Consider the following 25,734-nt stretch of genomic DNA (forward strand, 5'->3'; position numbering starts at 1 on the left):
CATTCCCACCCAGAAAGTACTTTAAGCCCAGCCCGCCTCTTCCTTCCCGTCCTTTGGGGCGGTTGGCTGCCCTCCCGTCCGTCAGAGCAGGGCTCCCACAATTGGCGCGCCGCTGCCTTCGGGGTGTCTCTCCCTTGCTGGGTGACTCCGTGACCACTTGTTGTCGACCGCGGGAGCAACTCGCACTTTCAGGTGGACGATGCCGAGCGGTAACGCCGCAGTGCGCGGTGACGGCAACGAGGAGGAGCAGGTGGCCGGCGCCAAAGTCATCGCCCAGGCCCTGAAAGCTCAAGTACGAGTGGCCGCCAGAGTGGAGGGCGCCGACGGAAGCCGGCGTGGGCCGAGCGGTTGTCTTGGCGACGCGGGGGCGCGTGGGGGGCGGGCGGGTGCGAGTCTGGCCATTCGGTTTTCCCGGAGCGCCGAGGGAGGAGAACCTGGTGGCGGGTCCCCGGCATTCATTCCCCTGTTCTTGCCCCCCAGCATGTGGAGTACATGTTTGGCATCGTAGGCATCCCGGTGATCGAAATCGCCGCGGCAGCCCAGGAAGTAGGCATTAGATACGTCGGGATGAGAAATGAGCAAGCGGTAAGTGTGCACGCTGGGAGCCCAAGGCACTCCGAGAACGAGCAGGAACCGTGCAGATGTCCATTGCAAACACCTAGCTTCTACACCGTTCTAGGACTTTACACACATCAATCTCAACCATTCCGTGAGGCAAGGAAAGGCTCGTGTTAATAGACAAGAGACATGGAGAGGTGAGCGCAGTCAAGGGGACCACTGGTAGCGGCAGGGCCAAGATTTGAACTTCGGAATTCTGGGTCTGAAGTGGGTGCTGTCACACGACATGGCACTGCACTCTGCCAGGTGTGTCAGAACTGGAAGGGACAGGCCATCTGTATCCCAACTTGTAGCTAGCTACCTGTTGTTACCAGTCGGTTTCTGGGCATTATTTGTCTAGTCTAACTTCCCTGTTAGGTCGTGAGCTCCGAGATGGCATCGATATTATTTATTCTCGACATATTTACACTTCCCACCCCATCTACAGGTGATGCTCAGGGAGTACCTTTGGGATGGAGGGGGAAGGCCAAGTTCTCGTGTTATGGTAGACGGCCCTGCAGGGAATAAATAGGATGTCACAAATGGTAAAGCCATGACCGATCCTGTGGACAGGTCCTAAATCTCAGTCCAGGACATGTTCCCCCACATCACGCTGCCGCTTCCTTAGAGGTTTATTATTTGGAAGTATGAGGGGAACAGGACATTTTGTCAAACTAGCCTAACCCTTCTCTCAGCAATCACTTAAAGGATAAGGAATCCACCCTTGAGAGTCACATCCTGCCAATTCCTCTAACACTAACTACCCCCGCTTTCCACTCCTACTGTTGCTCTCCAATGCCGGTTCTTGCCACCTCTGACCCAGACAGCTGCCTTCACCTACTGTGGTCCCCTCTTTCTGCCATCAGATGTGAGCTGCAGAGCAGGAACTGGGGTTGCTCTTACTCTGATCCCACAGTGTCTGACTTTTGCATGTTATGGATGCTTACAACAGGTGTTTCTTTCTTTTTTTCTGTTTATTAAGTGGCATTACTTACAAGATTTGAACATTTTCCTTTTTTTTTGTTTTGTCTTGAAACTAACAGTTATTGAGTTTATATTACTTCAATCTTTTCCTTTTCCTGGGATAACATTCTGTTCTTTGTGTGAGAAGACGACTCCACTGACCTAAGTGTGGGACCTTATATTTTACTGTTTTTCTAGAGGTGGTAGCTGGTTTTTTCTTCACATAGCAAATATATAGCTTGCCTACTCGGTACCTCCTGTGCTGTATAACCTCCAAAGGGTGTTTTCTTCTGTAGTAACATTATTTACCCTGTTACGAGAGAGGGCTTTAAAGAAGGAATGGGGATGAATCTTGACCTTTACCTTGGTCATAATCTGGAAGGCAGAAGCAGGATATACAGAAAAATAAATTATTTAGTACTGAATATAACAGCTCACTATAAATATGCATATAAGGAAATTACATCTATAGGGTGGCTGGTTCTCTTTGAGAAAGACAGGAAAGGTTAGGTGTGGCAGACATACCTAGATTCATACTTTAGAAGGGTGATTTTCATGGTAGTATAAACCATCAGGTCAGCTTGTCTGGGGGCGTCTCTCTAGGTCCCAGCTTTTTTCTTAGGCACTGAATCTGGAGATGAACGATACCCAAGTCCAAGTCCTGTCCTTGAGGGACTTACAGCCTCACTGTGGAGACACATAAACACATAATTTTATTATGAAGAGATAAACAACGTGACATAACTATATCCAGGGCGCTATGGAAAACAGCTCAGCCCAACACTTCAAAATTCCCTGGAGTCCAAATCTGAACTGCCTTGAAGGACGAGTAGGAATTCAACTAGTCAAAATGGAAGGAAATGATTCTGAGGTCTGGACTTGCTTCACTGAGTCAGTAGTTTCGAGTGCCACTGACCCAGGCTAAGAATCCACTCAAGAAGCCAGAAGAATCTGAGTGGGTGTTTGTGCTAGAGAAAGGTATAGTTGGTTGCGGCTGGTCTTCGGCCAGATCCTTGTCAGCTAGAAGGCAGACTGTCAGGAATGTGATGCCCACGGAGAGCCTCCTGTTTGTATGCATCATTCTCAGCTTTGGACATGTATTAGCTGATTTCACCCTCACAGCAATACTATGAATTAAGTTAATTTTATCGAGGATGCCACAGTTCAGAATAACCTGCCAAAATGAGACAGTAGAAAGTAGCGAGCTGGGATTTGAATTAAAACAATTTGGTTCAAGAGTCTGCTCTCTTAGGTACTACGTGCATTATTCTGCCTGTAAGTGAAGGTTGTTTGGTTGAGAAAGAGATGTTTTATTACTATAAAACCAGTTCCTTTTTAACATCTTTTACCAGAGGAATATAGTTTTTATTCTATTTTATATCTTGTTTTCCACAGCAGCATTGCTTACCCTGCATTAAGTAGGCAGTGCTCCTTAGTGTCCAAAGAAATGTTCTTATTGCAGGAGATATTTTATTTTTTGATATATTTGTGTTTGTTTTTTTTTTAAGATTTATTTATTTGTGCATACAGAACTGGGGGACAAGCCAGAGGTGCAGGGGTGGTGAGAGGATTCACCAGAGACAGAGAGGGGAGCACAACAGGCAGATCGTCAAAGTACACTGCTGAGGGGAGCAGCGTGCAGTTCAGGATAGGCCTGCCATGCCATGTGGGTCACCTCCGGGGCAGGTGGGGATGAAACTCTTGCTGAAGTGGTTTTAGCTTCTTAGTGCTGTGCCTTTAATCCGCTGCACCACCAGGTAGGGCCTGTGTTTCTTATGAGTTCTTATTTTTGTCCAACATGAATTTGGAAGAGGGAAAAGCAGTAAATGCCAGTGGAGAATAACAACACAGAAGTGGTACAGAGCCTCTTAGCTTGGGCATATGGAGGTGTTGCCAATTACAATTATGATTTCTAGGAACTTATTTTTAATTGTTTGCACTTATCTCCTTACATGGTGTTAAGTTCATTATACCACATTTAAGATGGAATGGAAGTTAGGAAATGTTCCATTTGTTATTGTTTCTAAAAATGAGGAAGATAATATTGGAAAATGGGTGTCTCAGACTAAGAGGGATTTGAGAGGGCTGTTAGCATTCTTCCAGCATACCTTGTATTTCATCACACACCTCCCTACTCTTCTTGTTATGAGCTAAAGTTCATATTAAAGTGAAAATTAATCATATGTAGACCATAAAAGGAATCACAACAAATCTACAAGGGATGAAGACATAGTGTATGTAACAGACCATGTAGAAATGAACTAGGATTCAGTAACAGAAAGGCAACTAGAAACTCTGCAAACATATGATAATTAAGCAATAAATTTAATGTTTTATAAATATTTGGAAAAACAGTGAACTTCAGGGTAGCCTAAGGAAGAATAAAAGAAAATATAAATTATCAATATCAAGAATGAATATTACTATGCACCCTAACTACTTGATGAGTTCAACATTAAATCACAGTGGAAAACAAAATATTTTGAATGGGTTGATAATGAGATGTCAAAAGTGTAAGCTACAGTTAACTTATAAGATACAGCTAAAACACTTCTTAAGGGAAATTCTTTTAAATGATTCCATCAGTAAATAACAAAAACCATGGCTATAAACCTACATTTTAATAAGTAGAAAATTAAACCAAATTTAACCAAAGTGAAAGGAATAAAATAATAAAAGAGTAGAAATCAATGAAATAGAATACAAATCAATAGAGACCAGCCAGAAAACGGTTCTTTGAAAAGACTAGTTTGATGAATCCTGAGCTAGGCTGCTGATGACAGAAAACACACACTGTCAATATTAGGAATAAAAAAGAGGACATTGCTATAAGAGGATGTTATGAATAAAATGATATGTACAGATTAATTGGAAAACTAAAAACTAGATATCTAAACCATTATTTGAAATTTACATGTAAAACATTATTAAAATGGAAAGCATTCTGAATCCTTTACTGTTTTAGGTTCTAATCTCTCAGTAACTGTGAATTATTGTACTTAATATAAGGACCTCACAATACTGAAATTTCAGTGTTTTTCCTTTGTAGGCTTGTTATGCTGCCTCTGCAGTTGGATACCTGACAGGCAGGTAAACAAAAGTCTGCTTTATTTCAACTGATCTATCTTTAACACAGCTTCTTTTTTTTTTTTTTAAAGATTTATTTACTTATGCATACAGAACTGGGGTGCAGGCCAGAGGTACAGGGGCAGGGAGAGGATTCACCAGATTAAGAGTGGGGAGTAGAACAGGCAGATCAACGAAGTGCACTGCTGAGGGGAGCAGCGGGCAGGTCAGGAGAGGTCTGCTCCACCATGTGGATCACACCCAGGGCAGGGATCGAACTCATGCTGAAGTGGCTTTAGCTTCTTAGTGCTGTGCTTTAATCTGCTGCATCACTAAGGAGGGTCCAAACACGGGCTCTTAAGAAAGTACTTTATAAATGTCCAGCAGCAAACTGAATTACACTGAGTTATCTTTGCTTTGCATGCTTGGCCTAGAAAGTGACATCTGGAGAAAAACATTCAAGTTAGATTTTTAAAAATGTGGAATAGAGCTTTTCATTTCAGAATTATTCTCTGTCAAAGAGAATTTGTTAAGAAAAAAAAAGCAACATTTTCCCCCATATAAAAATGTACACAGCATCAAAAATCTGCTGTATGAGGTTAAGTTGGTTTAGCTCAACTATGACCTATTCAAAATATGCAGAGGTAAGCACCTTATTTCTTGCAGGAAAATTGACATAATCTCCCCCACCCTCAAATTCAAAAGCTATTCTAATAATTGCTTTTCCAATTGAAGTAAAGATCTATATGTCCTGCCTTTAAAGTTCAAAAAGGTTGCTGTGTTTCACTGTGCAATGATATGAATCTGGTATTGCATTTGACTTGCTTCAGTAAAATAAATTCTGTTTGCTTCTAGGCCGGGAGCTTGCCTTGTTGTTTCTGGCCCAGGTCTCATTCATGCCTTGGGTGGTATGGCAAATGCAAACATGAACTGCTGGTAATTGCTTTGTTGTTATTGAAATTATTTTCCTAAAACTTTCAGTGTATGACTTTACCTTGCAGAGCAAATACTCATCTGGGACAGGAAGATGTAGAACCAAGTGTTTAAGAGAATGGCTTAAAGATCCCAGTTCAGCATATAAAAATGAGAATGCAGCTAATTCTTCACTATTTATTACATAATTAACAAGATATTATAATTCTTATATGCTGTTTAGTACTTAATTTGTTGTCTTGCCCATAGCCCTATTTCTAGTACTTTACCTATAAGATCATGATAGAAAGGGTTACTGTAATCAATTCATAAAATATTTAGTCTTCCTAGGAGAAACAACATAGTGGTCTTTCTCTCTAGGAGCTTGTTACAGTTCCTCCTATCCTTTCTTCCTTCTTAGTTTTCTCTTTCTTACCTTACTTTAGAGTCTAATTTTTATAAAAGTAACTTTAGGTTTACTGTATTTTTTTTCTCCTTGAAGGATAAAAATTTAATTATTAAGGATTTTTTTTTCTCATTCTGTCATATCCAATAGACTCACTTATGAAAGTATGGGGGGAAAAATCTTCTCTTCTTAATCCCAACAATAATAGGGCATTAAAATTCATTTTATATCACCACATGTAGAAGTTTAGGTCAGCTTCCAAAATGGGGACATGGAATGTTTACTATAAATTTCAGATTTTTCTAAATATGAGGAAGGATTTCCCTATCTCAGGCTGTTTGCTACATCTTTTTCTTATCGACAGTTTTTAAGAGAAAATGCAATCATCTCTTAACGTTTCATCAATATTTATTATTCAATGGACATTCTGTTGAGTACTTTTTAATCTCATGTGAAATTTTCTTTTGAACAAATCAAAATACTGCAGGCCCTTGATTGTGATCGGCGGTTCCTCTGAAAGAAGTCAGGAGACCATGGGAGCCTTCCAGGAGTTTCCTCAGGTGCTCAACGCTAAAATCTCTCCTCCAGAGTTTAGTAGCATGATTGCATCCATTAAGGTTCATGGCAAAGAAATAAAAACTCTCTGCAAAATAAACAATTAAAATAAAACAGATACCTGAGGTAACTTAATTTTCCTCAACTACAAGACGGTCGTCATGTGGATGGTAAGGAGCAGTCAGTTGTCCAGAAGTTACACCTTCTTGACAGGTTGGAAGTTCTTTAAAGAGTTAAGAAGATGAAGAAATATAAGTGGGTTGGGGTTATGCTTCTCAGACTTTTAGGAAAGTAAAAAGTTGTGAGGGAAAATCCTACTTAAAAGTGAACTCTGGACAGCTTCATTTTTATCTTAGAAGAATTTTAACTGTCAGTAAATATTGTCAGTTTCCCTACTCTCACCAGCATTTTATGAGAGGGCCTGTTTTTCTGTGTTGTGACAGATTCTGGATATTATAAAACTTGTTTATAGTTGTCAGTCTGAGAAATGAAAATGCTGTCTTGTTTTGATTTGCTTCCTGAATCTAAGGCAGATTATTTGATTGTACTTTGCTTAGACTTTTAAGAAACGGTTCAAGAAATGTGTTTTTCAATCTTGCCTTGAACATAATAGAAAGTAATGACTTTCCTTCAGAAGCGTAATATGATTTGTAAGCAGAATTTTAAGTGATTTTCTTTTTGCCTATAGGTTGAAGCTTGTAGGTTATATAGCAAGTTCTCTGCCCGGCCAAGCAGTGTAGAAGCTATTCCCTCTGTGATTGAAAAGGTACAGTATTTAATTACTCTAAATTTAAGCCCTCCAAATTAGCGGTTTTGTTTTTATTTCCAATAGAATCAATAGCAATTAGTAGTATGTCCAGATAACTAAAAATGTTATCGATTGTTAAAGAACTATTTACATCTTACTGTTTACTGATATTATATTTAATTATGAAACAGATAAAAAGCTTTGGAAAAAAGTTTCTCCTCTAATTTTAAAATTTTTTTAATTACATGAAAGTATAAGGAAAGATACAATTAAATCTTATGTTTTTTGCAAAAAAAAAAAATCATTCCTAAATTTCTGACAATATCAATGCATATAAGGCCATCTTTTAGTGGATTTAACAGCATTTTATAAATTAATTTTAGTTAACCAGCATTTATATGTGAAGCTACAATTGAGCTGTTTCAAAACCAGTTGTAAAGAAATGTTTGACAAGTGTTACAACATCACTATTTCTGAAAACTTGGCCAAATTAGGATTAGGAATCAGGTGAAAGTACATTATCACAGAGTAAATACTGGTCGTGCAGAACCTATTAGCTAACTTTTATACTGAAGCCTGATATAGAACATGAATTTTAAAGACCTCAGTGACTTAACTTTTTTTTTCTATCTCTTTTAAACAAAAATATCTTCTAAAATATTTAGAATCAGTACAGGATATTTTGACTTTAATTAAAAGTATTTCTTCATCCAAGAATGTCCAGGAAAATTAAAATAACATTCATTTCATAATTTTAAATTATCTTTGAGTCAAATAATATACTAAGGGTTGAAATTTTTAAAGTATTTTCTCCTATTTGTCATAAACTTAGGCAGTGAGAAGCAGTATTTACGGTCGTCCAGGTGCTTGCTATATTGACATACCTGCAGATTTTGTGAACCTCAAGGTGAATGTGAATTCTGTCAAGTGAGTATTGCTTACACTGAAATTATTTTTTTAATATATTTTTTATTTCTTTACATCATTTTTCATTTTGTGCATTTTTTATCTCAGTTTTAATTAATTGTATTGTCATATTGCCTAACTTTTAAAATGTTTTAGGATTTGCCCAGCAGTTTCTACATTAAACTTCATTTATCTTAACCTGTCATGATTTAGTCTTTAAACTGAATCCCAGTCAAAGGGCTCATTCTCTTAATTAAAATGGTACTATTTAGTAATTATTTGGTTTAATTACTAAGTCAGATATTTGGAGCTTCCTGAACACCTCATTTGAAATTATTCTTCTAGTCACTATAGATAATATATCCCCATTAATGGTTGTGTGGGTTATTTAGAGTTTCCATGGTATATACCAAGAGGTGAGGGGACTGCAAAACAATTATTAGGACTCAGCATAAGAGATTTTAATTGCTTTCTGATTTAAAAATATTACAACACAAATGTTACTATTAATTGCCAGCTTTCATTACTGCTTAAATAAGCATTGAGTGAATAAGCACAAGAAATTTTCACCTGTACCTAAGGCACCCTTGGTATGGAAAGGTACTTGGGTTAATATGTCACTCTGGGGGCTACTTAGAACATTCCTTCTGCTGTGGACCAAGTGGGCCTCTACTGCAGAGAGAGTAGACTTTTCTGTACACTCACTATACCAAGGTGTGGTTTCTACTTGGGAAAATCAGATAAAATGACTGTCTATCCTGCATGATACTTGAACATGTTAATCAAAATCATAATATAGAGGAGCAACAGATATAACAACATATAAACCTTTTTAAAACATTTTGTAGATCTTATTTATCTGTCCTTTTTTTGTATTATATGTCCCAGTTTTGTACAGTGTGATGCTTTGAAATTAGAATGAAAGCACTGAGGACTTGATGTATAGAAGTGGCCATTTTATATTTCTTTTGCTAAAGTATAATGTGATACTAAAATGTTGATTTACCCAGTTGGTAGTCATAGAGTGACATAGATAAAAACATGGAGTTTGGAGACAGAATGACCTAGTTCAGCGATTTCTGCCATGTACCTTCTGAGAACTCGGGGAAACAGGCTTTCTGAGTTTTGCCTTCTGCAATGGTAAAATGGAGGTGATGGTAATACCTAAGCTCATTATTTAAAAATTCAATGAGGATAACTGGCACATAATAAGTGTTAAATATTAACACTTTAACATTTTAGTATGTTTTTAACTGTTATCCATTACTACTACTGCTATACACAGACATTATCTCAAATTTCTTTTCAGTGAATTACTAATTTGACTGTTACACGCCACTCAGAGATAATTATGAATTTACTAGATGTAATAAAGATTCTGTTATACAGGATAAAGTCTATCTTTTAGGGCTGCAGGGGATGCTTTTAAATTTTGATACCTATAATTTACTTTTAAATGGCAGAGGAAAGACTATACATACACGTTTATGTGTAGACGTGAGACGCAAATGTAGAAAAATGACATCAGCTGTTGTATGTACACGGTAGCTTAGTACATGGCATTGACTGGCCTCCTTTAATCAGCAGACTCTTGTTTCCAGGTACATGGAGTGTTGCATGCCCCCTCCTGTGAGCATGGCAGATACCTCTGCCGTTTATGCAGCAGCATCTGTTATCAGGAGTGCCAAGCGACCCCTTCTTATCATCGGGAAAGGTAACATTGACTGGAACTCTAAATCTGTCTGGGCTTTTGTAAAAAGAATGCTGATTCTAGAAATCGTCTACACTATTAACATGTTCTCTAGTGTTTGAAACCAGAACGAGTTATCTCCCTCTATTCAGCACACTGCTTGAGCTTAACTGACTTGCCCAATACATCTGCCTCTCGTAGGTGCTGCCTATGCCCATGCAGAGGACAGTATCAGGAAACTGGTGGAGCAGTGTAAGTTGCCGTTTTTGCCCACCCCCATGGGGAAGGGTGTTGTCCCTGACAACCATCCAAACTGCGTGGGTGCTGCCAGATCCAGGTGTGTGCCGCTCCGGATTTTAAATACAACAGCTTGGCAGAATTTAGGCTAATTTAAATTATTTTGTGGCTTTACTGAATCTAGTAGTTCTGAAAGAATCATGTAATTTTAAACACAACTGTTTCTTTGTAGGCTTTAAAGATGTTGTCCACAGTCATTTAAATCAAGATGGTCTTAAAGTGGGTCTTACTTTGACAGCCACGCTTATTTTTAATGCAGCCAGACTTGTTGTCTTTTCATTTACCTCACTCATCTTTGGAAATTAAAAAATTAGAAGTTTAACAGAAATGTTAAAATATGTAATCAAGCTTTTAGAAATATGCTCAATTGTAATTTTTGAAAGCAATTCAGGAATATCAATCAATTGTATTAAAAATAACTGCTCTTTTGAATCAATATTAAGGGTGTTTTATGAGCCAAGCAAAAAGACACTAATAATTTTAAAGAAAATGTCCAAAAATTGAGAAAAAAATTGAATTGTTTGGTGTATTCAGGAAAATGTGTTGCTTTTAAAGTTGTATTTTTAGGAACTTAACGATAAAAGTTAATGATAAATACAAGTGCTCAAAACAATGTTATAGTAAATAAACTCAACCATAATAATATACTTGTACAGGAAAAAAGGCTAAATGAAAACATCAGGATTTTAACAATAGTTTTATAAGTTGATATTATTGGGAGACTTTTTTTTTTTCTTTATGTTTTTTGCAGATCATCAATGTGATCTTGTACTAATTTTCTAATGATTAATTTATTTCATCAATGAAATAGAGCATAAATAGTCATATGGTAGCATTTTTATATTTTAGATTACTATTTAAATAGAATAGCTTCATAAATTATTTTAGCTTGAAAATTCACATATGTGATTCTGAAGACAGATGTAAGTAGCAAATTACTTAAACTTTCCAAATACTTTAGAAATTAATTTAGAGTAATTCAAATAGAAATATAGATAGACTGTTTGTGTTACATAATACTTTTCTTCTTGATAGGGCTTTGCAATTTGCTGATGTAATTGTGTTACTTGGCGCCCGATTAAATTGGATTTTACATTTTGGACTTCCTCCAAGATATCAGCCAGATGTGAAGTTTATCCAGGTACCCAGAGAGCAGATTTAAGATTAGAGCTAGCTGTGGTTCAAAACATCTCAGTATCACCTGGGTACTGTTAGAAATGCACATTTTCAACCTTATCCCAGCCCTGTTGAGATCAGAAGTTCTGAATCTAGTAGTTCTGAAAGAATCTAGAAATCTGCAATTTAACCAACCTACCAGGAGACTTCTGATAAATATTCAAATTTGAGAATTTTTGCTCTAAATAGGAATTCCAATGTAACTAAACAGAACCTTATTCATTATCAGATCCAAAACTGTAACTTATGTCAAATGCTGTGTATAATGAATGGCACAATACCCAAATCTGCAGAGTGAATTTTAAAATGAGGGAAGGTGATAAGCTTTCCATATTAGCAACGATCCTCATAGTTGTGTGGATTTTTACTTTTATTTTAAACTTCTAAAATATCCAATGTTTCTTTATCATATGTTATATATACACAGTTCATTTATTCAGCCTTAACGCCTTAAGTCAAAGATTTTTAAGAATGAACATGGTTCATTGTTGAACCTTGTCTCTTTCTTAGATTGATATCTGTGCAGAAGAATTGGGGAACAACGTGAAGCCTGCTGTGACTTTACTGGGAGACATAAATGCTGTCACTAAGCAGGTGAGAGCTTTTGCCTGTCTCAGTTCTGTGACTTGCTCTTTAAGGGATAGTCACTTCATGAAAATGTTTTCATCTTGATTCACTTGTTTGGATATCTGTTTTAAACAAAACCTGCAATGGAAAGCTGTTCTTTTTAATATTTTATTTTATTTTTTTAACATGATTTTTCATCTTTTGCATTTTTTAAATCTCAGTTGTAATCCCTGTGGACTTACCACCAGCAATTTACCCGTGTGCCATCACCATAGTCCCGTGTACTCTTCCCACCCGTTTTGATCTCACTCCCCTTTCCACCCCAGGAGAGCTATCCTTAATTATAGCTTTGGAGCTTCATAAATTCAACTGTATATAGAACATTTTTATATGTAGAAGTTAAGCATTTTTCGGAGGGTGAAAATTTAAGGTAAGCAAACAGTGATATACTAAGTGGGATTCAGGTACCCAACAAAATTATAATCTGGCTTCCAGAGAAACTGAATTTACAGCTGAGAAATGGCTTTGTATACTAGGAAAGAAATCTAACTTAGTATTCTTTAATATTTAGTATGTATAAAAAACAAAGAGATAATTTGCTCTTTAGACTGTTTACGGCTTGTCCAGATTTTTATTATTTGTACATAATTTGTAGATTTTACTGTGACAATAGATAATCAGATATATCATATTTGATTTTGGATACACATTGGTATTATTACAATGATTATACGGTATTTGGATGTACTCCCTAATTATTTGGAGCAACCAGCCTTCCTGTCAGGGGTCTCTTTAAGGGATCTCTCTAGTGTCAAAGGCTAAGGAGGACTGAAGAGGCTGCCTGCGAGGTGTGGGGAGGCAATACTCACTCTGCCTACAGGACCCTAACCCTGACATCTGGTAGAAGCCCACACTGACCCAAACAAAACTTCCATGTTTCCAGTTTATCTTCTGCCAGTTGTTTGCTACTGAGAAGTAAAGAAAAAAAAAAAAAGGAGTGAAGGGTAGTGAAGCAGTATTGTCTTCTTTAAGAATAGATTTTTGTGTTGTTAAGATTTAAGTTTATTTTCAAAAAGAAAAGAAAAAGTTTGTGATTTTTCAGCTTTTGGAACAGTTTGATAAGACACCATGGCAATATCCTCAAGACAGCAAGTGGTGGGAAACTCTGAGGAAAAAAATGAAGAGTAATGCAGCAGCATCTAAGGTAATGCAGCACCCACCAACACACAGGAGTGCCGCAGGGAAGAATGTAGCACACCTACTCTGAAAACCACCACGCTATGCAAAGCCACGCAAAAACGCATAGGACTTATGGGAAAACAGACTTGGGGTACAACGCTCAAAAACTTCTGAAAAATTAGATAGTAACCTTATAAAAATGGTAAAGTTTATGTTAAATGGCTAAGAAATACACACACTGCAGTAAATATGCCACTTTACCTTGAAATAGACCTGCAGTTTCTTGCGGAAGTGGGTGTCAGAAGGGCTGCAGCCGGGGAGTTGCTGTGGTGAGGGAGGGGTGCTGACACCCTCCAGGACAGGAAGCCCTGGAAGCCAGCATGGGGTGTCACGCGTTGTCCTCAGTTTGACATCACCTGGGATCATGGTGAGGAGGTCTTTAGAAACCTTCAATCTGGTTCATGTTTTCCTAACTTTAAGATGAAGATCTTTCAAGGCAAGCTTTCATCATACATAGCTTTATAATCAAAATTGAATTTTTGATCTGATATACAACCGTTTTTTAAAAATTTCAGATTAATCAGGTATAGCTGACATCCAAAATTATAAGACATTTGAAATTACAATGGGCATTTATGTTGCTGTTGTATAAAGATTCTGCCCATCTGCCCATCAAGCTAAGAAACAGAGTCTATTCCCTCACATATTTTTCTTTTTTCCTTCTCTTTTGAGTGAGATGGCTATAACAGTTTTCAAATAATTGGAAATTACTTTGTGACTTTCTCATTTGCACTATTTGCACTTATTTGCACTCATTTGGCTTTATCTGAAGCCAAAGACTTCAGAAACTACAGTTACGCGTGAACCACCAAACCATCCATTACCAACACTAAAATGAACCACTTCTGGAGGGCTTGATGATTTTCATTTATAGTCTTTGTATTAGATAATGCTTTCTCTTTGATTTTGAGAAAGGTTGACCCTGATTTTTTTCAATATTTTGTGTATTTGTATGCACCTCAGTTCAATTAGGTGCTGTTTTCTGTATTCACTAGTGCTTCTCACTGATAGAATTTTTCATGAGCAAATACAAAATTCAAGTGATGCTATCTTGTTCCCTAAAATATCAGTCATCTTGAAATAAATTTGCATTTTCAAAACAACCATAATTTATGTAAGGTGATTCAGTCTTAAATGGGAATGTAAGAGCTAAGCTGAGCTCTTATAAATCAGTGACTTTCTCCTATCAAGAACTGATCTCACTTTTATTTCCCACTTGGTATCAGGAGTCATCCCCTTTTCTCTCTAGGAATCCCTTTAGTTTAAGTTGGAAGGAACTTGCCCCAGGAACACGGGAGGGTCCCCCATCCATCTCTGGAATAGTCTCCAGCAGATCAAAGAAATACAGGAAACAGGCTGTGCTGGGATCTCACAGGACTTGCTACTAAAGAGCCCACAGACCTTTTCTCTGCTCTGAAATGCACATGGCTAGACAAAAGTATTGACCTAGCTGTTTCTTCCTCCTTTCAGAGACATTTTAGAATAGTGGAGATAACATACCATTTACTCTTCAGTATATGTGGGAAGAACCAGATTTTCAGACTTCCTAAAAGCCTGAATTCACTTTTATTTTAGGTATAGGACCATACTTCATAAGAATATATTCTAGAATGAAAATTTCACTTTTTCTAAGGCAATATTTTTTCCTATATTGTTCAAATAAAACTAGTTTTTGTTCAAGCTAGTGCTTCTAGTTATTGTTAGTATAGGGCTTCTTCTTAGTCTTTAAGATGCTAATGTGCATTGTGGAGCATCAGAAAAATGAATAGTTTCTAACTTAATGGGTTGTTGGAAGTCATGATGCACTTTTGCTTGAAAAACAGAAAAAATATTATGACTTCTCTGACACACCAATACTTGATTGTGTCCCAAGGTGGGGCACTGGGACCCATTTTCTTACATGTCCCCCAGGACTATTCCAGAGTGGCCATTTGAGGACCTTGTCACTTGAAATTGTTGCCTATTTCTAAATAGGTTTGAGACATAGTAGCTTATTGCTGTTATTTATTTTCATTGTTTTTAACCTAATTGGATTATATTTCCCTGTACTATTTTAGGAATTAGCTTCCCAAAAATCCTTGCCTATGAATTATTACACAGTATTCTTCCATGTTCAAGAACAACTGCCCAGAGACTGTTTTGTGGTGAGCGAAGGAGCAAATACAATGGATATCGGACGCACTGTGCTTCAGAACTACCTTCCTCGTCACAGGTGAGGCTTCCAAAAGGAAGAAATTATAATAAATTAAATTTGAGACTAAAATGATGCAGCTTAATAAAACAATGGTGAAGTATACAATTTCAGGGGGTTAAGGACTACCTCATAAATGTACTGAGGAGAGGCATTATAGAATTTTAGTGCCTCCCAGCCTAACCAACGTTATATTGAAAAGAATGGTTTTGTTGTTATTTTTTGCTGAGGCCTGTGAAGTTGGCTAGCCATAATCAGCACCCCATGACATGCCTACAGGGTTTCATTTTTAACTCCATTCCCCAACAGGCTGGATGCTGGTACTTTTGGAACGATGGGAGTCGGTTTGGGATTTGCCATTGCGGCTGCTATGGTAGCTAAAGATAGAAACCCAGGGCAGTGGGTCATCTGTGTGGAAGGAGACAGCGCATTTGGGTTTTCTGGCATGGAAGTGGAAACCATCTGCAGGTAAGACAGTGTCCTGAATCACGGTATTTCTTTCTGCAAAATATGAAAGCTAGACCCGAGACCCCTCACTTAACACATACCTAGCAAGTGCTTCCCTCCACCTCGCTCCCTGCGCACCTCACTGTACTGTGTCCTGAGACATGGCATCTTCCTCACCCTGAACAGCGTGTTCCCGACCTCTGTCCTGCAGCCCTGTACCTGCCAAACTGGAGGGAGTGGCTTTGAGGTCACCAAGGAAAGCTTTGTTTTCTGCAAGGAGACAGAGAACCAGATGGTTAAGAGGCTGGCCTGGTTCAATTACAGCAGAACCAAGTGACGGGCTCAGTCACTTCATCTACCCTCTGTCTCTGCCAAAACAGGGGTAGGAATAATAGTAATCATTACCTGAGAGGGCAGTTGTGAAGACACGAGAACATCTGAGTAACATCGAGGTGACAGCTCAGTGAAGGTGAGCGCTTCAGACTGTTTGACGTGGAGAGGATGCACACGGAAGCTCATGAGTTGTACCTCTGTGGATGAATGGGGAGTTTTATTTAAATGTAATAAAACTGTTCTTGCTCTAGCCAGGAGTCTTATTAGTGCTTTTGTAAATAAATCATGTTTGCTACTGTCAAAACTTTGTATATCAAACTGTCAGGATTAGTGTGTGGCTCTGAGTGTGTTGACAACCAAGTGATACTCACTCAAAAAGTGATTTTGGGGAAGTCAGTTCCCTTTGAGAGGAGAGAGCACTTCCACAGTCCTGTCACTTAAGAGTATGCAGTTTAGCTTTGGTTTTCCATCTTATCTCAGAAACAAAAATCTTATCTTTGTCTATCATTCATAAAATTTAGCTTTTTCTAGTCTTTACCTTATGATTGCAGGTTGCACATTGTTAAATACTCTCTTCTCTGATTATTATACCATGTAATATTTTTCTAATTTTGGGTGAAGTGGCTTGAGAGTAGAATGCTCATCGCTGGCATTCGTCTCACGGCATCTAGCAAGTCTTAGTTGCCATTAAAAAAAGGAGCTTTCCAGCCCAAATGCCCAAAAGTAGATGACTGGATAAAAAAGATGTGGTACATATATACAATGGAATATTACCCAGCAACCAAAAAAGAGAAACACATGTCTTTTGCAGCAACTTGGATGGAGCTGGAAAAGATCATGCTTAGTGAGATAAGCCAGAAAGAGAAAGAAAAATACCGGATGGTTTCACTCATAGCAGGAGTATAATGGACCAGGCGAGAAAATAACAAAAATAATGAACAACCATATACCAGAGACATTCTGTGGGGGCGGAGTGGGGAATGGGATCAAAAACGGGGGGGGGAAGGGAGGGAAATGCACGGGACTAGGGTGGTGGCACAGGGGTGATCTGGTGATGGGAAACCCGCGGGGATTACAATCGAGATGGAAAAAAAAAAAATGTGCAAAATGATGTAAAAATAAACTTTGTAAAAAAAAAAAAAAGGAGCTTTCAACGGGGGTGGGGGGGATGGGAAACCCGCGGGGATTACAATTGAGATGGAAAACAAAAATGTACAAAATGATGTAAAAATAAACTGTTATAAAATAAAGAAAAAAAGAAAGGAGCTTTCAAACTATGCTCCTTGGTGCCACCTGAAGCTGGTGCTTCAGCTAGTACTGATATCACCTGGATCTGTGGAAACCAAAGGTTCAAAAAGCTCAGTGGTTTGTCCAGAGTCCATAGTTACATAGCGGTAGAACAATTATGCCGGCCCCTAATCTTGTATTCCAAATACCATCCTATGATGTTTTGTGGAAGATTTTGATATTTTTCATTAGGATAACAATGCTTACTTTTCAGTTTCACCCTAATTACAAAAAAAAAAAAAAGAGCATGTGGATAACTTTTTTACTAAAATCTCAGACCAAAGCAAAGTAGTTGCTTTACAATAAAGAATGATTTCCTCTCAATTTTAGGTACAACTTACCAATCATAATTTTGGTGGTAAATAACAATGGAATTTACCAAGGCTTTGATAAGGATACTTGGAAGGAAATGTTGAAAACTGGAGATGCTACTGCAGTGTAAGTAACCCAGAACAAGGTATACTTGCTTTCTCTCGTCTGTTTTAATCTGTCTTTCAAAAGACAGATGTGCCACTTTGGGGAGAGTCACTTATGTGTATCATCGACAGTTCTAAAGGGCAGGGACTCCATCTGTCTGGTTCCACTCTGCACAGACACCCAAATTGGACACTTCAATAGATACTCTGATCAGGAAGCTTCTAAGGCTTGAATAGATGAGTTCAATGTTTCAGCCCAGCTCTGAGCTTAGCCAGGCACTCCCAGTCCGAGACTCCCCCTACACCATGCAGGAAACATGGGTGTCTACCTGTATTTGTGACCCAGAGGTCCTCCTTCCTCTTACCACTTAGCTAGACCTTGATCATCTTAGGGCAGAATCAAACTGAGACAGTATTGAAGCCAGCACTGGGGTGTGAGAGATGTGAATCTGTGAGTCAGCCTGTTTGAAGCAGAGTATGGGAATGTTTGCTTATGCCTCACTGATGTCATTTGGTCAAGTTATCATGGTCGCAATTCATATGTTGAACAGCACAGATAGAAACATTTCCATCATCACAGAAAGCCCTATTGCCCATTGCTGTACAAAACATAAAATAGATGGAGAGTTCAGCATACCTGCCTCTCAGTTTAAGTCTTGGTCATAAAATAATGCCTTTCAGTTCAATTCTAAGATCCCAAAAATAATTTCAGAGAATGATGTTCTCTTGTGAACTTCTCCTTCAGGGTCCCTCCAGTCTGTCTCCTGCCAAACTCACATTACGAACAGGTCATGACCGCATTTGGAGGCAAAGGGTATTTTGTGCAGACACCAGAAGAACTTCAAAAATCCCTGAAGCAGAGCCTGGCAGACAGAACCAAACCCTCACTTGTCAATATCATGATTGAGCCACAGGCGATGCGGAAGGCCCAGGTAAATGCAGACACTAGACAGAAAGCAAGAAAGGCATTAGCTTTCCCACCCTCAAACATAACGGCCAAATAGCATACTCTGTGATTTACAGAGTTCTTTCTAAACCATCTCTGAGTTTGGCACTTTGCATTTATTTGTTCAGTGAATGTTTGCTTAGCTGTGTGTGCTGTGTCAGGTGTTAAGAATAGTGTGATGAGCAAAACCAGGCCAAGCCCACACCTCATGCAACTTTCAGTCCAGGAGGGGTGAAGGGCAGTCCACTCACCTCACACTGACTCACGGTGAGGTGAGGCCTGTGCTTTTAAGGAAAGGAACTTGGTTTTGAATGAACATATAGCAAAGTACCCTGACTTACAGTGGAGTCACAGAGAGGGCTTCTCAGAGGAGGTGAAGCTTAAACCAAAGTCTGTAGGGCAAGGGTGGGTAGACTCAACAAAGACATGAAGAGATGTGTGGAGTCTCTGCTAGGATGGAGGCTGGCAAGTGTAAGGAACTAAAAGAAGCCCAGAGTGGCTGACGACAGTGGAGGAAGCACAGTGGGAGACGTGATTGTCTTGGGACAGTTTGTGCTGTGAAGTGAGTTACTTCTGTCTCTAAAACAAAGCTCCCATATCAATTATATCAGTAAAATAAATGCCAAGTGTGTGGCATAAGCCTCTTCCAAGACCGGAAGACTAAGTTGTCTTTCCTGCTGCCTTGCTCTGACCTGCTTTTGCACCCCTATCTCCTATGCTGACATCCCACATATAAGCGAATGTTTTCATAGCAGGTCATTTTTTCTGTTTCTGTTTTGCTTTTCATACACCTGTCTGCTGTGAGGTCTTTCTCTGTTTTGACAAATGAGCAAACAAATAACTCAGACAGCTTGTGAAGTGTAAATTAACCAATTTGAATACTATAAAAGATAGACTTCTACTGAAATTTTCTGTAAAAATAGATTCAAAGACTTTGATGAAAGGACTAGAGAAAAATCCTCAAAAAGCCAGAAAACAGTTAACAAAACAGCAATAAGGACATACATATCAATAAATAATTGCTTTAAATGTGCTATTCTACAATGAACTAAGGTCTCCAGTCAAAAGACAGAGTGGCCACTTTTATATACAGAGATCCACTGTTGTCTCTCAGAAACTCACACCAGATGTGAAGGCATACAGATTGAAAGTGAAGGGACAGAAAAAGATAGTCAATGCAGGTGAGAAATAAAAGAAAATCAGCTTAGCTGTACTTACAGCAGACAAAATAAAGTGTAAAGCAAATACAGCAGTAAACAAAAAGAGGGGCATTTATATAATGATAAAAACGCTCAAGCCAACAAGAGGATGTGACATTTATAAATATGTACACAGCCAGCATAGAAGAACTCAAAACATCCACTGACCTAGAGAGACCAATGGAGAGTAATGCAGCAAGAGTAGGGAACTTGAAGTGAAGTAAAAAATTCTCATCAAAGAAAAAAGGCATTTTTGAGATTGTGTGTGGTGACCGACACTAACTGCTGTTTTTTGTTGATTATTTCATAAACATGTACAAATATCAAATAATTATGTTCTGTGCCTGAAATTAACACAGGTTTTATGTCAACTATGCTTCAATAAGAAAAGAGGTGTTGGCATTTACTTTATAGCGGAGAAAATAGACAAGGAGGACAGTAATGAGGAAAATGTGCCAAGTAACGAGGCCAGAAAGGGCATGCAGTAGGTGACCTTAGCAGGGGTTTTTGTGGAGCAAGCAGGCACACTTTTCAAAGTAAGAGTAGCAACTTCCGGAACATTCTTTCTGTGGCTTACTGATTGCTTTTTATTTATTTTTAAAAATTTGTTGAAATAATTTCAGCTTGCCAGGTATGCAATAGACAGCTTTTTAAATCTCGTGTCCTTTTATTTATAACCAGGAATGTCCTTCCCATTGCCTACAGTGTTAGTTTTGCCCTCTTCCTGGCATCAGGGTGTCAGAATACAAGCCAAACTACAGCCGCCCTAAGAGGCTTGATAAACGTGTATTCAGAACATAAATGGAAAATACAGTCTTGAGACCAGTATTAGTCACAGAAGAGCCTTGACTACCTGCTCCTTCTTTGCTAGTGAATTTACCTTTCCTACTGTGTTTCGAATGATCTGTGCTGAAAAGTTCTCATATTTGGGTGTGTGTGGGGGGGGGGGGAATTCCTGGTGAAGGTCTTATCTCCTCTTTTATAATTCCACAAGGATTAGCCTTACAGTTCTTGCATCTACCACTTCAACATTGTTTATCCTCATTCCCTTAGAAATCACACATATGATTTTCAAGCACACACAATTTTCAAGCCATTGGGTTTTCATTGACTGTACATCCATCTGCATTTTCCTCAGGCTCATGGTGTAGACTGGCGCCTCTTACTGAGACACAGGGAGCCACACTCTGCAGTGGCCAAGGTCCAGGAGGCGCACACACATGTGCACCTGTCTCCAGGGCACTGTGCTTCCTACCCAGGCTCCTCTCAGATATGGGGGCTCATCCCCCTTTGCACTGCTTTCAACTGCTCTTTTTTTTGTCGAGTGTACTTCTGTTTTTTCTGATTAGTTTTTTTGTACCCTGTGACTATTAATGGAAGAGGACCCAAAAAGTCAGATCTGGTGGTGTTTTAGGACAAGACAGCTTGTTTCCCTAAGAGATTTTTAGCTCCTTTATGGAAAAAGACAAACCACTGACAAATCTCATTAACCTCCCACTGTGACAAATGTGATTATAGTGGAACTCTCAGATATTAAAAGCAATCCAAACAAGGGGACTATAACTTGAGACAGTTATTTCTGTGGACTGAATGCTTCTTATCTTTTTCTTTTCTAGGATTTCCACTGGCTGACCCGATCTAACATGTAGCATGTAAGGATGCCAATGAGTAGGGTTGAGGAGTTAGCTCTTTGCTGTAAGAGGAATTTTATTTTCCATAGCAAAATTACTATAATGTTAAAATCATGCAAAGCAAAATAAAAATACTTCTGATATATTCTAGTAAAGGAATTGATTAAAAATGGAAGTCACCAGTCTACAACAGAAATCACCATTTCCAGATGAAAGAAGAGTTACAGTAGCATTAACTGTCCAACTGCTCGTTAAAATGCCTGTTCTTTTACGTAAATCAATTTGTAATGTCACATATCTTTTTAAAACATCTTCCAAGGTAAAAAGCTCCAGTTTCCTGACACACAGGATGGTCAGCACATTGGGATACAAAGGCTCTTTCTACCTCAAAGGTAACCTGTGACCACTTCACCCCTTAGTCTCCCCAACATTTATACTTCATGGATGGAGTCTGGTTTTGTTTTTCTGGAAAAAACTTAGTGAACCAAAGGAAAAATCACACCCAAACTAGTAATTCCAGGGGATATTTGGACTAGTGACTTTGCTTATGTGCCACATTGAGAGTCACAGTCTTAATGTAAAAAGATCTTATAAATGAGGAAATATGTTAATAATGCAGAGAAAAATGGACAAAGGGCATGAAAGAATAATGGACTGAAAATGTAAATGGTCACTAAAAGTAAGAGTAAATATGGATCTACAAGTAAGACTGAAAAATCCTTTATTTGGCTTTTGCACTGGGCAAAGTACTTCTTCAGTTACATCTCAGTGTGGGTAAAGGCAACACAAAATGGTTGCTGCCACAACTGTAGTGGAAGTTGAGATTGGTGCATATCTATGATCAATTCTATCTGTTTGTATCTGAAATCTAAAAATGTTCAGGCCCCGTAGCATTTGACCCAGTGAGCCTATTCAGTGACTGTACCCTGAAAAAAAAAATTAGTGAAAGACATTCATGACCATTCAGCATAATTTTAACTTAATAACAGTCCTAATATAAATGATGTTTATAAGACAATGTCAGTTACATGAATTATGATCTACTGGCATCATAAAATAAAAATTATGTTAAAGACTGTTTACTCAATGGAGAAACCATCACAGCATACTACTACGTGACCCAGGCAAGCTACAGGGAGGATGGGGCCGCTCAGGACACCCTCCTAGATCATGTACACACACCCAGAGGAAAGATGGGACTGTAGGTAACTTCTACTTCCTCTTCATTCTTTTTCTCCTTTTCAGGTTTAAAAATTACATAGTTTTTATCATCAGAAACATTATTTTAAAGAAAATACTAGACATAGAAAGGTATTTTTTCAGGGTTATTTGTGTTTATTACCTGCCACTTTCTATGAATCGGAGCTTAGGACTTTTATGTAACTTCACCGTTGTTTGCCCCCAGACACATCAGACTTGTCTCCAGTGAACAGTAAGGGGCATAAGTGACCAAGTGGAATCCAGCTTGGGATATGAACTCAGAAGATGCCTGCAGAGGGTTATGGATTTACAGGGCAGGTCTCTGAAATTGGGTCCAGGCAGCAGGGACTTGGAAGTACTTCTAACTGGACTGCCAGAAAGAAGCGTCTAGATGAATGCTGAGAGTGGATAGCTCACATCACCGACCGTGACCCACTCTGCCACGGACGGTGCCTCTGGCAGCTAAGGGCAGTGTAAAATTTTTCCTGGAAGGTAGCGCAGAGGACTTGACAATAGTTATAAACTGAACTATGTCATTTGAGGGAAATGTTCCTTTCCTGACCTTGTTAGAAGGAAGGGGGGATGTGTTGGTAGGTTAATAGACTGTCCAGCAGAGGTCAGACTGAGCATGTAAAGGCCAGATTAGTCCAGTCAAACTGTCCTTAGATTGTTGTGATCTTAATATTAGTCTCCTAGAAGAAATTTTTTCCTTGGGAACATCATCTTTTGACTAAGCTTCCAAAATGAAGATATTGGATGACGGTCAAAACTTACTTTGGTTTGACAGGACATTTTGTTCATTAAACCTAGTTGAGAAACACTTAGATAGTAATGTTTGTTAAGTACTCAAGTACCAAGATGGGATTAAACATGGGAGGATTTTACAAGGAAGACACACCTGTGACATACCCCAAAGGAAGAGTAAAAGTCCAAACGATCCACCAGGCCCATGGGTTGCAGTCCTGACCCCAGGGAGGAAGAGGGGATGGGAGCTGTTTGCTAAGTATACCAGAAAAGAACCACAAATCTTCTCTCCCAGGTCTCTGTGGGGCAGGCCCACTGCTGACCCTAGTGGGTGCAGACTCGGTGGGGGGAGGGGGCACAACTCATGTGAAGTCCTGGGCGCTGCCCAAGGCCAGCAGCAGCACAGTAGCACTGCCTTTAGAGAGCTGGAGCTGAAAACGGAATTATTAGTCCAGGGGTGTGACTCATCTGTCTGTAGCAGGCTGTCAGTGACAGGCCAGATACTCCCTTGTGGGCAGAGTATAAGAAGCTTGAGTTTCTCTCCTGGTTCTCCCTTGGTGGTTTTCCCAATTCTCTGGGCCTCTGTTCCCTCATCTCTACCACAGGATAATGGAAGGCCTAGTCCAGAGTCATCTGGTGCATGTGCTGTTTATTGCAACACTTAGCACGCGGCCTGGCACTGAAGGTCTCTCAGATAGCCCTTAGGCCCTCTCCCCTCACTCCTGCACACCACTAGACCTCAACCACCACTGAGTCAAGAGTCAAGAAAAAGCAAGCTGTGTCCATCTGTGGACTCTTCTAGTAAGAGGAGACTCCAGGTCCATAGAGTCGGTGTGTCTTTCTCAGCCTGCCTGCAGCCCACTGTGGCAGGGCCCCCTTCAGTATTTCATTTGGCTTCCTTCCTTCCACACCTCAGCACAGGCCTGGGCTGTCAGCATATACCCAGGAAAAGGCACAGAGATTTGAGCCAAACTGAATTAGCCAGGCCAGTCGGAGACTGGGAAGTCATGTGCTGCCTTTCCAAACCAATTTGAAATTATTTTTAGATTATTCACTGTTTGGCATTATCCATGGCACAGCTCCTGCTATGAGGGCACATCAGAGAAAGTTGGCTACAACCAATGAAAGGATATTTCAGAAGACACTTGTCACCACCACTAAGCCCCTGCATTCTCCTTTGTGAAAGAGTCACAGAAAGAAACTAGGGGTTTTCAACCTTGGTCACCTGTTAAACCAAATGAGGAGCTTTTTAGAATGCAGATTCCCAGGCCATGTCCCAGCCCGATTGCCTAAACCTCTCCTTGGTGGGATTCAGACATAAGCTTTAAAGCCCCCAAGTGGTCCACTGTGAAGCTTACTTGATAACCAGTAAAAGACACTTTCAAAGCCTCTGTTCAGCTCTAATTCCAGGGAAAGTGGCCTTGAGCAGGGCACCATAGAAGTCTAATTTAACTCATCAAGCAGGAACTGTGAGGTGAGAATTTCAGCAGCGTTGTAATTTCTATTCTTAAATTCCCCACACTTAGTCACGTTCCTGGTCACTCGGTGTTTACATGTGTAATTAATACTGTTTTCCTACCTAGTGCTTCAAGCATTGGTCATAATCCCTTGTTTTCACTTACATGGGAGGTTTGCAGCAGTTATATATTTCACAGAATTGGTTAATTGTATTCTCTATAATAAAAATCAACTTTGCTCCCGACTCCCGTTTCCACTTGTTATTTTAGGTAGGCAACCCAATGAACTTTCCCACAAGTATGTGTCCAGCATGACCACTGCCAAGATCAAGACATAAAACATTTCCAGCAATACATGGGACTCTCACATGTGCTTTCCTGCAGCTCCCAACCCCCAGAGAAAACCACACTTTGAGCTCTATCACCAGAGGTTAACACACCTTTTTTGACTAAGTGATAGATCTAATTTAGATCCTCACTCCTGCTTCCTGCCCCCCTAACTAGGGGTGATCTTCATAGGGTGGGGGGACTCTCATCCTGCCATTAGGTCAGCTTCAGGCATGGCTGGTTCAATACTCTATGTGCAACAAGGCGTCCCAAAACTTAGGGATGTGTGCCATTATCCCTCATCTCGTGTGTGTGTTGAGAGGGCTCAACTGTTTCTCCTTACCTCACTTGAGGTCTCTCATGCAGCTGTAGTCAGTTGGCAGCTGGAGCCGGATTCTCTAGAGGTTCAGGGGGCTGGGACGCGTTTCAGTTGC

The 25,734-nt window shown here is 39.4% G+C and overlaps 1 protein-coding gene across 4 annotated transcripts; it reads left to right on the forward strand.

Moving 5' to 3' along the window:
* Positions 1-37: 37 nt before the first annotated feature.
* On the forward strand, positions 38-25,323 carry HACL1 (2-hydroxyacyl-CoA lyase 1). 4 transcript variants are annotated; one of them, XM_012732198.1, is made up of 18 exons: positions 38-292; positions 481-585; positions 4,610-4,650; positions 5,482-5,562; positions 6,432-6,504; positions 7,188-7,265; positions 8,080-8,174; positions 9,755-9,867; positions 10,045-10,180; positions 11,176-11,281; positions 11,827-11,910; positions 12,986-13,087; positions 15,180-15,334; positions 15,623-15,781; positions 17,711-17,818; positions 18,542-18,728; positions 21,558-21,593; positions 25,244-25,323. In XM_012732198.1, the coding sequence occupies exons 1-17, from the start codon at positions 200-202 to the stop codon at positions 21,588-21,590; spliced, it is 1,749 nt and encodes a 582-aa protein (XP_012587652.1). In that variant the 5' UTR covers positions 38-199; the 3' UTR covers positions 21,591-21,593; positions 25,244-25,323. The 4 variants fall into 4 exon arrangements, with proteins under 4 accessions (XP_012587652.1, XP_012587651.1, XP_012587650.1 ...); XM_012732197.1 differs by having other exon boundaries at positions 21,558-21,636; positions 25,244-25,321; XM_012732196.1 differs by lacking the exon at positions 25,244-25,323 and having other exon boundaries at positions 21,558-21,702.
* The last annotated feature ends 411 nt before the right edge of the window (positions 25,324-25,734 follow it).

Source organism: Condylura cristata, unplaced genomic scaffold, assembly GCF_000260355.1.
Source record: "Condylura cristata isolate star-nosed mole 26May11 unplaced genomic scaffold, ConCri1.0 scaffold00033, whole genome shotgun sequence".
Lineage (NCBI taxonomy): Eukaryota > Metazoa > Chordata > Mammalia > Eulipotyphla > Talpidae > Condylura > Condylura cristata.